Consider the following 14,104-nt stretch of genomic DNA (forward strand, 5'->3'; position numbering starts at 1 on the left):
GGTCCCCCCTCGTCCCCACGCTCCCATGGCCGACATGGGGACCCCGCGGTGGGGCAGGGGCACGCACAGAGCTCCTGCAGCTTGCGGAGCTGGAGGGGTTCCTGCCGCTCGCTGTCCGGGAAGCAGACGTGGAGCATGGAGCCCACCAGGGCGAACCAGCCCTCCTTGGCGCGCTCCAGGTTGAGGCCCCCCTTGTAGTGCAGGCGGCCGATGCGCTCGAAGTCCAGCGCCAGGAGCTCCTCGGCACAGGGATGGACTAAGGACTGGGATAAAGAGGAGCCCGTCAGTGCCGTAGCTCCCGGCTCCATCCGGCCATTCCCAGCCCATCGCATCCTACCTTGGCAACGGACTTGAGCCATTCCCGAGCGGAGTCGGGGTTCTCCAGCCCGAAGAGGTAGAGCCTCTCCGACTCCATGTACACCTCAAAGGTGCTCTCGATGCTGTGGGAAGGGAGGGATGAGGAGCGGGGGCACCCATGGGTGGTGGCTGGGTGCGAGTATCCCGTTTGCATGGCTAGCCCTGGATACAGGGTGTGGATTGGGATCCCCCCACCGCGGCCCTGGGCTCTCCAGCATCCCTGGGCACGCTCTACCGGGGAGCTGAGCGTGCAAAGGCGTTACAAAGGGGTTGCAAAGAGGTTACAAGGGGGCTACGAAGGGGTTACAAAGGGGTTGCAAAGGGGTTATAAGGGGGCTACAAAGGGGTTGCAAAGGGGTTGCAAAGGGGTTACAAAGGGGTTGCAAAGGGGTTATAAGGGGGCTACAAAGGGGTTGCAAAGGGGTTACAAAGGGGTTGCAAAGGGGTTATAAGGGGGCTACAAAGGGGTTGCAAAGGGGTTGCAAAGGCATTACAAATGGGTTGCAAAGAGGTTACAAGGGGTCTACAAAGGGGTTGCAAAGGGGTTGCAAAGGGGTTACAAAGGGGTTGCAAAGGGGTTACAAAGGGGTTGTAAAAGGGTTACAAAGGGGTTATAAAGGGGTTACAAGGGGGTTACAAGGGGGTTACAAAGGGGTTATAAAGGGGTTGCAAAGGGGTTACAAGGGGGCTACAAAAGGATCACAAAGGGGTTGCAAAGGGGTTACAAAGGGGTTAGAAAGGGGTTACAAAGGGGTTACAAAGGGGGCTACAAAGGGATTACAAAAGCATTGCAAAGGGGTTGCAAAAAGGCTGCAAAGGAGTTACAAGGGGGTTGCAAAGGGACTATAAAGCAGATTACAAACAGGTTACAAAGGGGCTGCAAAGGCATTGCAATTGGGTTACAAAGGGGCTATAAAGCAGCTACGAAGAGGCTGCAAAGGGATTGCAAAGGGGTGCAAGGGCTTGCAAGGGGCTGCAAAGGGGTTCCAAAGGAGTTATTAACTGGTTACAGAGGGATTGCAAAGGGGTTACAAAGGGTTTGCACATCGGTTACAAAGGGGCTGCAAAGGGGTTGAAGAGGTACAAAGGGATTACAAAGGGGCTGCACAGGGGCTACAAAGGGGCTGCAAAAGGGTTATAAAGGGGCTGCAAAAGGGTTATAAAGGGGCTGCAAAGAGTTGAATGTTACAAAGGGGCTGCAAAGGGGTTTAAGAGGTACAAAGGGGTTACAAAGGGTTTGCACAAGGGTTACAAAGGGGATGCACAGGGGTTGAAGAGGTACAAAGGGGTTACAAAGGGTTTGCACAAGGGTTACAAAGGGGCTGCAAAGGGGTTCCAAAGCAGTTACTAAGTGGTTACACAGGGATTGCAAAGGGGTTACAGAGGGGCTGCGAAGAGTTGAACGGTACAAAAGGGTTACAAAGGGCCTGCACGGGGGTTACGAAGGGGATGCAAAGGGGTTGAAGAGGTACAAAGGCGTTACAAAGGGTCCCCACGGGGGTTACAAAGGGGATGCACAGGGGTTGAAGAGGTACAAAGGGGTTACAAAGGGTTTGCACAAGGGTTACAAAGGGGAGGCACAGGGTTTGAAGAGGTACAAAGGGGTTACAAAGGGTTTGCACAAGGGTTACAAAGGGGATGCACAGGGTTTGAAGAGGTACAAAGGCGTCACAAAGGGTCCCCATGGGGGTTACAAAGGGGATGCACAGGGGTTGAAGAGGTACAAAGGCGTTACAAAGGGCTTGCACAAGGGTTACAAAGGGGATGCACAGGGGTTGAAGAGGTACAAAGGGGTTACAAAGCGTCCCCATGGGGGTTACGAAGGGGCTGCACAGGGGTTCCAAAGGGTCCCTCGGGGGTCACGAAGGCTCTGGGGGTGCTGGGTGTGTGCCCATGGGGGCTGCTCCTACCCGTGCGTGTGGGGCGCGTTGTGCACCAGGCACACCATCTCCTGGGCCCGGAGCTCGCCGTTGGGCGCAGCGCTGCGCTCGCTCTCGTAGTAGCTGAGGAGCCCGTCCTGCAGCGTGCACCAGCGCCGGCTGAACTCTACAACCGGGTGCAAAGGGCTTGCAAAGGGCTTGCAATGGGCTTGCAAAGGGCTTCTAAAGGGCTTGCAATGGGCTTGCAAAGGGCTTCTAAAGGGCTTGCAATGGGGGCTTGCAAAGGGCTTGCAATGGGCTTGCAAAGGGCTTGCAATGGGCTTGCAATGGGCTTGCAAAGGGCTTGCAATGGGCTTGCAATGGGCTTGCAAAGGGCTTCTAAAGGGCTTGCAGTGGGCTTGCAAAGGGCTTCTAAAGGGCTTGCAAAGGGCTTCTAAAGGGCTTGCAATGGGCTTGCAAAGGGCTTCTAAAGGGCTTGCAATGGGCTTGCAAAGGGCTTCTAAAGGGCTTGCAATGGGCTTGCAAAGGGTTTCTAAATGGCTTGCAAAGGGCTTGCAAAGGGCTTGCAAAGGGCTTGCAATGGGCTTGCAAAGGGCTTGCAATGGGCTTGCAATGGGCTTGCAAAGGGCTTCTAAAGGGCTTGCAATGGGCTTGCAAAGGGCTTCTAAAGGGCTTGCAATGGGCTTGCAAAGGGCTTCTAAAGGGCTTGCAATGGGCTTGCAAAGGGTTTCTAAATGGCTTGCAAAGGGCTTGCAAAGGGCTTGCAATGGGCTTGCAATGGGCTTGCAAAGGGTTTCTAAATGGCTTGCAATGGGCTTGCAATGGGCTTGCAAAGGGCTTCTAAAGGGCTTGCAAAGGGCTTCTAAAGGGCTTGCAGTGGGCTTGCAGTGGGCTTGCAATGGGCTTGCAAAGGGCTTGCAAAGGGCTTGCAATGGGCTTCCAAAGGGCTTGCAATGGGCTTCCAAAGGGATTGCAATGGGCTTCTAAAGGGCTTGCAATGGGATTCCAAAGGGCTTGCAAAGGGCCACTGCTCCCCATCCCCAGCACAGATCCCCCCGTACCTTCTGGCCCCTTGCGCTCGCCGATGGGCTTAGCCATGGATGGGGTCTTGTAGAGGAAGCCGTGGTGGGTGACGGAGGGCAGCAGAACCGAGTAGGGCTTCTCCTCGCTGCCCCCCACCTCCAGGCGAGGGGGCTCTGTGAAGGGGGGCAGAGCTCGTCATGGGGGGCTGGAGCCCCCCAAAATCCCACCCCCAACTCAACCGGGGCTCCCCAGCCCAGCCCAAGAAGCAGGAACACGAAAGCATCCCATGGCTGCACCAGCATGGCACGGTTGGGGTGCAAGGACCAGCTCCAGGCCCCCCGGCTCAGGTCAGGCATCCCGTATCCCACATCCCACATCCTACTAGATGGACCTTGAGGTCCTTTCCAACCCTAACTATTCTATGATTCTATGATCCCTGAGCTGGGATGGGGATGCTATGGGAAGGTGGGGACTGGGGTTTCCCACTGGTGAGGCTCCTCCTGGGCTGTCCCAGCTCCTTGTGGTTCCATAGGAGCGGAGCATCGCAGTCCTGCACTGCCTCGGTTTCCCCCCTTTGCCTTCCAACAAGAGGCATTCCCCAAGTTCCTCCAAGAACCGGGATGCAGGGATACCCCTAAAGCACCCCCAGGTCAGAGCATGGGGCTCCCTGGAGCTCCCGGAACAGGGAAAAGGGGGAGAATCCCGCTCCGCCATCCCAGCCCCGCTCCACACACAGCTCATCGACCCCAGGAATTCCAGAGCCAGGATGAGCTCAGGGGGTTGGTTTTCTCCGGCTCTTCCAGACCCGTTTTGTGCTGACACATCCGGAATGCAGGGCAGGGCCAGCCCCAATCCTGGGTGAATTCCAGCTCCTGCGGGCCAGGCTTGGCCGCCGAGGCGGGGAAGGGAGGTGATGGCTGGGGCAGGCAGGAACACCTCCATCCCGGCGGCTGGAATGCTCCCGGGGTGGAAGTTCACCCGGTGTTAGGGTGCGGATGGATCCCACGGGAGCCGCCAGCCCACCCGGAGCCACAGTGGGTGGAATGGGTGGGAAGGTTTAGGGAATGCTGAAGGTGGGGGACAGAGGGATGTCCCCTGGGATTCCCAGGATGGTGCCTTGACCTTCCCTGCATCCCATACAGGGCTTTGGAACAGTATCCCTGGCTGGGGTGGATCATGGGGGTGCTCCCTAAAGCCCTTTTTCCCTCTCCTGGGATGCACAGAGCAGCTGGATATCCCCACACTGGGAAGCTGTTGGGTAGGGAAAAGCACTGGGACCACATTCCTGTATCCCTAGGGATGTGCCAGCAGCATTCCAGAGCCCTGCATCCCTCAGGATGCCCCGTCAGGGTTCCAGAGCCCTGCATCCCTCAGGATACCCCAGCAGGATTCCGGAGCCCTGCATCCCCCAGGATGCCCCAGCAGGGGTCCAGAACCCTGTATCCCCCAGGATACCCCAGCAGGGTTCCGGATCTCTGCATCCCCCAGGATGCCCCAGCAGGGTTTCAGAGCCCTGTATCCCTCAGGATACCCCAGCAGGGTTCCAGAGCCCTGTATCCCCCAGGATACCCCAGCAGGGTTCCGGAGCCCTGTATCCGTCAGGATACCCCAGCAGGGCTCCGGATCCCTGCATCCCTCAGGATGCCCCAGCAGGGTTCCAGAGCCCTGCATCCCCCAGGATACCCCAGCAGGGTTCCGGAGCCCTGCATCCCCCAGGATACCCCAGCAGGGTTCCAGAGCCCTGCATCCCCCAGGATGCCCCAGCAGGGTTCCAGAGCCCTGCATCCCCCAGGACGCCCCAGCAGGGCTCCGGATCCCTGCATCCCTCAGGATGCCCCAGCAGGGTTCCAGAGCCCTGCATCCCCCAGGATGCCCCAGCAGGGTTCCGGAGCCCTGCATCCCTCAGGACGCCCCAGCAGGGTTCCAGAGCCCTGCATCCCCCGGGCTATCCCGACCGCATTCCAGGTGGGATCCCGCGGGGGTCAGTCCCTTACCTGAGGACCTGTTGTGGAGCAGGAATTCCATCTGCAGCCGCTGCCCGCTCCTCTGCGCCAGGGCGAGGGGCGTCGGGCACTGCGGGTCCCCGGTGGCGCAGGACGCGGCGGCCCCGCAGAACAGCAGCGCCTGCGTCTCCGCCAGGTCCCCGGTGGTGACGGCCGCGCACAGCGCCTGGGGAGCACCGGGACACCGGATCGGCCCTCGGCGAGGAGAGGGAGCGGAGCCGGGGCCGGCGCTTCCCGGCGGCCGAGCGGGACAAAGGAGGGGAGGGAGGGAGGGGAGGTTTGGAGCGGGGGAGCCGCTGAAGTCACGGGGCGGGAGCGGGGCAGGAAAACAAACACGGCCACATGCGAACTCCCGGCGCTCGGCAAACACGGCGGGGAGGAGGGACGCGGATGGGGAGCGCGGACGGCGTTCCCTGTGCTGAGACGGTATTCCCTGTGCTGGGATGGCATTCCCTGTGCTGGGATGGCATTCCCTGTGCTGGGATGGCATTCCATGTGCTGGGACGGCATTCCCTGTGCTGGGAGGGCATTACTTGTACTGGGACAGCATTCCCTGTGCTGGGATGGCATTCCCTGTGCTGGGACAGCACTCCCTGTGCTGGGATGGCATTACTTGTACTGGGACGGCATTCCCTGTGCTGGGATGGCATTCCCTGTGCTGAGAGGGCATTACCTGTACTGGGATGGCATTCCCTGTGCTGGGACGGTATTCCATGTGCTGGGATGGCATTACCTGTACTGGGATGGTATTCCCTGTACTGGGATGGCATTCCCTGTGCTGGGATGGTATTCTGTGCTGGGACAGCATTCCCTGTGCTGGGATGGCATTCCCTGTGCCAGGACATCATTCCCTGTGCCAATTGGGCAAAGTGGAGTGAAGCCCCAACCCAGCACCATGCCCACGGCTGGGAATGGGAATGGATGAATGGAAGTGAATTGGGTCCTGGTCACTGTAGGAAGATGCTGGAATCACAGCGTCCCCCTCAACACCAACCCCATTCCAGCCCAATGCTGGACCCCGGTGCCATTTCCAAGCTGGGAAGAGGTGAAACCTGGCTGTGGAATGGGGAATCCCATCCCAGACTGGGCTTTCCAGCCTGGAAATGGGGCTGGTTGTGCCCCATCAGAGATGCTTCCCTGTTCCCACATCCGCCTTGTCCCTCTTGGAGAACCCAGGGTACCCAGTGGGGATATAGGGAGTGCAATGGGGGTGATGTGATACAGACAGAGATACAGGTAGGGATAAAGGCAGGGATACAGACAAGGATACAGGCAGGGATACAGACGAGGATAAAGACAGGGATAAAGTCAGGGATACAAGCAGGGATGCAGATGGGGATAAAGGCAGGGATAAGGGCAAAGATACAGACAGCCTTACAGACAGGGATACAGGCAGGGATTCAGGCAGGGACACAGGCAAGGACACAGACAGGGATAAAGGCAGGGATACAGGCAGGGATTCAGGCAGGGACACAGGCAAGGACACAGACAGGGATAAAGGCAGGGATACAGGCAGGGATACAGACAGGGATAAAGGCAGGGATACAGACAGGGATAAAGGCAGGGATACAGGCAAGGATACAGACAGGGATAAAGGCAGGGATACAGGCAGGGATACAGACAGGGATAAAGGCAGGGATACAGACAGGGATAAGGGCAGGGATACAGACAAGGATACAGGCAAGGATACAGACAGGGATAAAGGCAGGGATACAGGCAGGGATACAGACAGGGATAAAGGCAGGGATACAGGCAGGGATATAGGCAAGGATACAGGCAAGGATACAGACAGGGATACAAGCAGGGATACAGACAGGGATACAAGCAGGGTTACAGACATGGATACAGGCATGGGTACAGACAAGGATACAGGCAAGGCTACAGACATGGATACAGGCATGGATACAGACAGGGATACAGACAGGGATACAGACAGGGATACAGACAGGGATACAGGCATGGATACAGGCAAGGATACAGACAGGGATACAGGCAAGGATACAGACATGGACACAAACAGGGACACAGACAGGGACAGAGACAGGGACACAGGCATGAATACAGGCAAGGATACAGACATGGATACACACAGGGTAAGAAGCCACCCAGCCCATACCCGAGGCCAGGCACCCTGCCGAGGCAGACTCTGCACCCCAGAGCAGGCTCAGAACCCCCCCGAGCACCCCAGGGGACCCCGCAGGCGATGCCCCGGAGGCACGGACCCTGTCGAGCTCCTCCTGGTTGCCGAAGAGCGGGTGGTAGCGCCGGTACTTGCCCTCCCGGTACTTGGCCGTCAGGAAGCGCCTCCGCTCCCGGCTCCCGCTGCCGGGGCCGATGGATTCACTGGGGGGAACGTTGGCGGCCCAGAACTGGTTGGCGACAGCGTTACCGATGTGGTGGAAGAGCTGAGGGACAAAGAGAGGGTGATGGGGGGGTGATGGAGAGGGGCTGGGAATGGGGTGGGGTTGGGATGAAGGGAGCTTAAAGCCCCTCCAGCCCCAACCCCTGCCACAGGCAGGGACCCCTTCCACTGGAGCAGATTGCTCCAAGCCCCTGTGGCCAACCTGGCCTTGAGCACTGCCAGGGATGGGGCAGCCACAGCTTCTCTGGGCACCCTGTGCCAGCGCCTCAGCACCCTCACAGGGAAGAGCTTCTGCCTAAGAGCTCAGCTCAGTCTCCCCTCGGGCAGGTTCAAGCCATTCCCCTTGGCCTGCCCCTACAGGCCCTTGTCCCAAGCCCCTCTCCAGGTTCCCTGCAGCCCCTTCAGGCACTGGAGCTGCTCTCAGGTCTCCCCTTCAGGAGCCTTCTCTTGTCCAGGCTGCCCCAGCCCAGCTCTCTCAGCCTGGCTCCAGAGCAGAGCTGCTCCAGCCCTCGCAGCAGCTCCATGGCCTCCTCTGGACTGGCTCCAACAGCTCCTCCAGGACTCCTCATGCAGGACGAGCCCGGCAGCAGCTCCGCTCATGGGGACATTCAGAGCCCAAAGCTGCTGCTGCGCCCGCCCAGGGAGCAGTGGGGTGCACCGGGGGAGTGACGGGTGCTGCATGGGGTGCCCAGGAGCACCCACTCGCCGCAGTATCGCAGCCCCACAGCCTGGCTCAGCCCAATGCCTGCAGCCCCCGCCGCCACTGACCCCCCTTCCTGCCTGGAAAATCACATCTGGAATGCAGCATCCAGCTGCCGGCAAGGGGCGGGATGCTCCGCATCCATCCGGGGGGATTTAAAGGCCATTCCATGGCTCCTCGCCATCCCACTGCCTGGTACCGAGTGATGCTCAGCCTGACATGAAGAGGTTTCTCGCTGTCTCAGCGAGCCCTTGGGTGTTCTCCCAGCACCCCCAAGCCCTTTGGGTGGCAGCAGAGCCAGGGTGGGAATGGGATGCTGGCAGCATCCTGGGTTTGGGCATCAATCCCGGAGCAGGGAGGGGATGGAGCACAGCTGGAAGCGTTCGGGGGCTCGGGGAGCAGGCGATGCCGGAGGCAGCGCGGGTGGGACGCAGGCAGGAATGCGGGATCTGAGCAGGAAAGGTCGGGAAGAGCGGGGCCAGCCAGGGTCTGCCGGCTGGGAATGCGGCTGGGCTGGGTCCGGGAATGAATCCCGTCTGTGTCCTTGCATTCCACTGCAACACTTCCTCAGCACTGGCACACAAGTGCTGCTTGTCCTCACCACATGGGTGTCCATGGACCACAGGGATGGGGACGGAGGATGCTGAGGGGCCAAACCCACCGCAGCGTCACCCCAAAGGAAGTCCCCAGCCCATCACCAGTGGCTCTGCCATGGGGAGCAGAGGGGATGTCCGCCCCCCAAAAAGGGGCTTTGCGGGGGTTGATCTGCACCAATACCTGGATCAGCTCCTCCGTCCACACCTTCCTGTCCATCTTCAAGCTCCGCACTTTGCTGATTGAAGGACCCAAGCCCCGGTGCTCCCCTGCCAGCGAGACAAAGCCATCGAGGAGCTGGTTTGGGATGGCCGAAGCCACCCCAGTGTGGTCCCCAGCACCCAGAGCAGGGCACGCAGGGCCCGTCCCGCCCGCCTCGGGATGCAGGCACCTGCGCATCGCTTGCAGATGACCACGCAGAGGTTGATGGAGGCCCAGTCGGGCTTGGGGGAGCCGCAGTCGGCGCAGGAGCGGTTGGATTCCAGCGCCCAGATCCTCTCGGCCACCTCGGAGTTGGAGAGGGCCTCGGCGATGGATTGCTGCATGGCTTCCACCCACTCCTCCTTCTCCTGCTCCGAGTCGGCCGCGAAGCTGAAGGTGCGGAACGGGGTGGTGAGGTCGAAGCCGCGGCGATCCACCTCCTTCACGTTGCCCACGTTCATCTCGATGTAGGTGATGCCGATGCCGAGGCGATAGTCCTGGGGTGAGGGTGGGCAATGGGGACCCGTCCCCGAGGGACACGGGTGATGCAGGAGCTGCCGTGTCCCCTTCCCTCCCCAGCTCCCATCCCCATGGAGCATCTCCAGTGGGTTCAGTGCTCCTGGGGGACCCCAAAGCTTGGAGCTGGTGGTGAGAAGGGGCTGCAGCCCCAGTGTCACCAGCCGGTGGGGGCTGAGCTGCCCCCATTTAGGGGGTGGCACCCCCAGCTCAATGCTGCCCTGCTCAGTGTGTGGGGGCAAAGGGAAAGGTCCCCCTTAGAGCATCACTGGGGTGCCTGATGGTGTCACCTCATCCACTGCTCAGTGTGTGGGGACAAAGGGAACGGTCCCCCTTAAAGCATCATTGGGGTGCCCCACGGTGTCACCTCATCCACTGCTTGGGATGTGGGTCCAAAGGGAAGGGTCCCCATTAAAGCATCCCTGCAGTGCCCCATGTTGTCACCTCATCCACTGCTCGGGATGTGGGTCCAAAGGGAAGGGTCCCCATTAAAGCGTCCCTGCAGTGCCCCATGGTGTCACCTCATCCACTGCTCAGGGTGTGGGTCCAAAGGGAAGGGTCCCCATTAAAGCATCCCTGCAGTGCCCCATGGTGTCACTTCATCCACTGCTCAGGATGTGGGTCCAAAGGGAAGGGTCCCCATTAAAGCATCCCTTCAGTGCCCCATGATGTCACTTCATCCACTGCTCAGGGTGTGGGGACAAAGGGAACGGTCCCCCTTAGAGCATCACTGGGGTGCCCCACGGTGTCACCTCATCCACTGCTCAGGGTGTGGGTGCAAAGCGAAGGGATCCCCATTAAAGCATCATTGTGCCCCACGGTGTCACCTTATCCACTGCTCGGGATGTGGGTCCAAAGGGAAGGGTCCCCATTAAAGCATCCCTGCAGTGCCCCATGTTGTCACTTCATCCACTGCTCAGGATGTGGGTCCAAAGGGAAGGGTCCCCATTAAAGCATCCCTTCAGTGCCCCATGATGTCACTTCATCCACTGCTCAGGGTGTGGGGACAAAGGGAACGGTCCCCCTTAGAGCATCACTGGGGTGCCCCACGGTGTCACCTCATCCACTGCTCGGGATGTGGGGGCAAAGTGAAGGGATCCCCATTAAAGCATCATTGTGCCCCACGGTGTCACCTCATCCACTGCTCGGGATGTGGGGGCAAAGGGAACGGTCCCCCTTAGAGCATCACTGGGGTGCCCCACGGTGTCACCTCATCCACTGCTCGGGATGTGGGGGCAAAGTGAAGGGATCCCCATTAAAGCATCATTGTGCCCCACGGTGTCACCTCATCCACTGCTCGGGATGTGGGGGCAAAGGGAACGGTCCCCCTTAGAGCATCACTGGGGTGCCCCATGGTGTCACCTCATCCACTGCTCAGGGTGTGGGTCCAAAGGGAAGGGTCCGCCTCAGAGCATCCCTGCGGTGCCGATGGTGTCACCTCCTCCCCACCACCCACCTCAGCGTTCTTGTAGAGGAGAACTTTGTCCCCGGCCACCACCACGAAGAGCTTGTGCTTGAAGCCGCGCAGCTCCAGGAAGCCGCTCCTGTCGGGCAGCTCGGCGGGGGCACCACTGGAGCCTGGGGACACCGACGGCCTCCTCCGCTCCTCCGCCGCCTGCTGCAGGCTCCGGATCCACTCGTTGCGATCGGCTGCGGGGATGGGGACGGGTCAGGATCCAAGCCCGGGGCCGGGAAGCTCCCGAGCTCCTCCCTTGGGCCGCAGGAGGGAGGCGTGGAGCCGGGAACCCACCATCGCTCTCGGCACGGAACACGAAGTTGCGGTTGTTGGTGACGACCTCGAACTTCTGGTCCCCGACGCTGGTGATGCGGGAGATGGAGGAGACGGGGATGAAGCGCTTGGAATAGGCGTCCTGGAGCAGGGAACAGCGGGAGAGACTGCTCAGCACCGGAGAGCCACGGAACCGGTCAGTTCAGGTGGCTGTAGGGAGCCATCAGGTCCCCCCTGAGCCTTCTCTTCTCCATCTGACCCCCCCCCAGGTCCCTCAGCCGTTCCCCATCACACTTGGGCTCCAGGCCCTGCACCGGCTCCATTCCCTTCTCTGGCCCCGCTCCAGCCCCTCAATGTCTCTCTTGCAGTGAGGGGCCCAGAGCTGAGCACAGGATCCAAGGGGCGGCCTCACCGTGGCCTTGGGATGATGGGATGGGGACCACGCCAGGCTCGCAGTGCTGAGAGCAACCCGAGCATCCTGCATGCCAGCAGCATCACCCCAGCACCCACCCCCTGCTGCTCCCCGGCATCCCCAGCAGGATGCGGCCCCACAGGGGCATCTCCTCTGCCACCTCCTCCCCGCAAGCCCCAGACCCCAACCCACCTTCTCACTGTCGAAATAGCGCAGGTGCTCAGCATCCAGCTTCACCCAGCGCCTCTGGTAGATGTAGGACCTGGAAGGGAGGTGGAGGTGACCCAGGTGCCCCCCAATGGGGCACCCAAGGACAGGGTGCAGGGAGGGCAGCCCCTTCCCTGCTCCCCCCCCATCCCCAGGCTGCACCAAGTGCCCTTGAACTGGGGTGACTCCGATGGGCTTCACGCCCCAGTTGCCAAGAGCCTGGGGCACCTCAGCATCGATCCTGGGCCGTGTCCCCATCCCGATCCCTTGATCCTGGTTTTGATCCCGGCTTTGATCCCAGTTTTGATCCATGTCCCCATCCCTCCATCCTGCACCATGTCCCCATCCCCATCCCTCCATCCTGCACCGTGTCCCCATCCCTGCCCCGAAGATGCCCCCCAAATCCCTGTTTGAATTTACCCCTCAGGACCCACAGCCCAGGCAGGGATGGATCCAAGGGGACACATCCCAGCAGGGCTCTTGCATGGAATCCCTGCCGGGATGGGGATACAGCCCAGGGCTGCTGCTCAAGGGCTTGTTTGCTCAGGAAGGGTTTCGCCATCCCCACACGTGACACCAGAGCTCGGCCCTTCTGGAACCAGCAGCAGCCACTGGGATCAGAACCGGGACCAAAACCGGGATCAGAAATGGGATCAAAACTGGGATCAGAAATGGGATCAAAACTGGGATCAAAACTGGGATCAGAAATGGGATCGAAACCAGGATCAGAAATGGGATCAAAACTGGGATCAGAAATGGGATCAAAACCAGAATCAGAAATGGGATCAAAACTGGGATCAAAACTGGGATCAGAAATGGGATCAAAACCAGGATCAGAAACGGGATCAAAACCGGGATCAAAACTGGGATCAGAAATGGGATCAAAACCAGGATCAAAACCAGGATCAAAACCGGGATCAGAACCACTCGGCTCTGCCCTGGTTGCTCATCCCTGTCCCACAGGGCACAGGCACTCCCAGCCCTGCTCTCCCCTCCCATTGCTTTTAGATGCTGAGGGGCTGGGGGCCTGGTTTTCCTCCCATTGCCTCCCCTAGGATCCCATCAGCAGCTTCCCAGGGACTTCCCGATGCTTCCACTTCCCCAGCAGCCCCACAGCTCCGCTGCAAGCAGACTGAGCTTCCTCCTCCTCCTCTTCCTCCTTCTCCTCCTCCTCCTCCTTCTCCTCCTCTTCCTCCTTCTCCTCCTCCTCCTCCTCAGGCTGCAGCCCCAGTGCAGCAGCTCCCAAACACCCTTCCCATCTCCTGTTTAGGTTTTGCTCCCAGCTGGAGCAGGGGCTCTTTGAGCAGGTTCCCTGATGGGATGGAAGTGAGGATGACCCTGCGCTCACCCTGAGCACTGGGCTCACTGGGCTCGCTGGGTGCACTGGGTGCACTGGGCTCACTGGGCTCACTGCGCTCACTGGGCACACTGGGCTCACTGGGTTCACTGCGCTCACTGGGCTCCCTACGCTCACTGGGCTCACTGGGTGCACTGGGCTCACTGTGCTCACCGGGTGCACTGCGCTCCCTGGGCTCACTGGGCTCCCTGTGCTGACTGTGCTCACTGCACTCACTGGGCTCCCTGCGCTCCCTGTGCCCACTGGGCTCACTGGGTGCACTGGGCTCCCTGCGCTCACTGGGCTCCCTGTGCTCACTGGGCGCACTGGGCGCACTGTGCTCGCTGGGCTCGCTGGGCTCACTGTGCTCCCTGTGCTCACTGGGCTCCCTGTGCTCCCTGTGCTCACTGGGTGCACTGGGCCCACTGGGTGCACTGGGCTCCCTGTGCTCACTGCGCTCCCTGTGCTCACTGCGCTCACTGGGCTCACTGGGCTCACTGTGCTCGCTGGGTGCACTGGGCTCCCTGGGCTCACTGGGCTCCCCGTTCTTGCTTGCCCCTGAGCACACAGACCCCCAGCAGCACCCACGGGTTCGCTCCTGCAGCCGGGAGCTCTGCAGCAGCACGAACGCCTCCCCTGCGCCCCACGGCCCGGCTGCTCCCCCGGTGCTCCCAGCTCCTCCCTTCCCTGCCCATCCAGCCCTTGCCCGGCCCCCGGGCGCACCGAGGCCCTGAGCCCCGGGCTGGGGCCGGCACCCCTCGGGCACAGCCACCAGCACCCGCGG

The 14,104-nt window shown here is 60.6% G+C and overlaps 1 protein-coding gene across 4 annotated transcripts in view; it reads right to left on the minus strand.

Annotated features, from left to right (window-relative positions):
* Window positions 1-14,104, minus strand: part of ARAP1 (ArfGAP with RhoGAP domain, ankyrin repeat and PH domain 1) — a 39,943-nt gene that overhangs the window by 11,231 nt on the left and 14,608 nt on the right. For all 4 annotated transcript variants that reach the window (XM_065678974.1, XM_065678975.1, XM_065678973.1 and 1 more), the window contains 11 exons: window positions 11,970-12,039; window positions 11,387-11,507; window positions 11,093-11,286; window positions 9,311-9,617; window positions 9,103-9,188; window positions 7,486-7,668; window positions 5,255-5,429; window positions 3,299-3,433; window positions 2,268-2,403; window positions 338-440; window positions 68-263 (listed from right to left, as the gene is read on the minus strand). In XM_065678974.1, the coding sequence (XP_065535046.1) occupies window positions 68-263; window positions 338-440; window positions 2,268-2,403; window positions 3,299-3,433; window positions 5,255-5,429; window positions 7,486-7,668; window positions 9,103-9,188; window positions 9,311-9,617; window positions 11,093-11,286; window positions 11,387-11,507; window positions 11,970-12,039 (1,706 nt within the window). The remainder of the gene's footprint in view (window positions 1-67; window positions 264-337; window positions 441-2,267; window positions 2,404-3,298; window positions 3,434-5,254; window positions 5,430-7,485; window positions 7,669-9,102; window positions 9,189-9,310; window positions 9,618-11,092; window positions 11,287-11,386; window positions 11,508-11,969; window positions 12,040-14,104) is intronic.

This window comes from Lathamus discolor, chromosome 4 (assembly GCF_037157495.1).
Source record: "Lathamus discolor isolate bLatDis1 chromosome 4, bLatDis1.hap1, whole genome shotgun sequence".
NCBI lineage: Eukaryota > Metazoa > Chordata > Aves > Psittaciformes > Psittacidae > Lathamus > Lathamus discolor.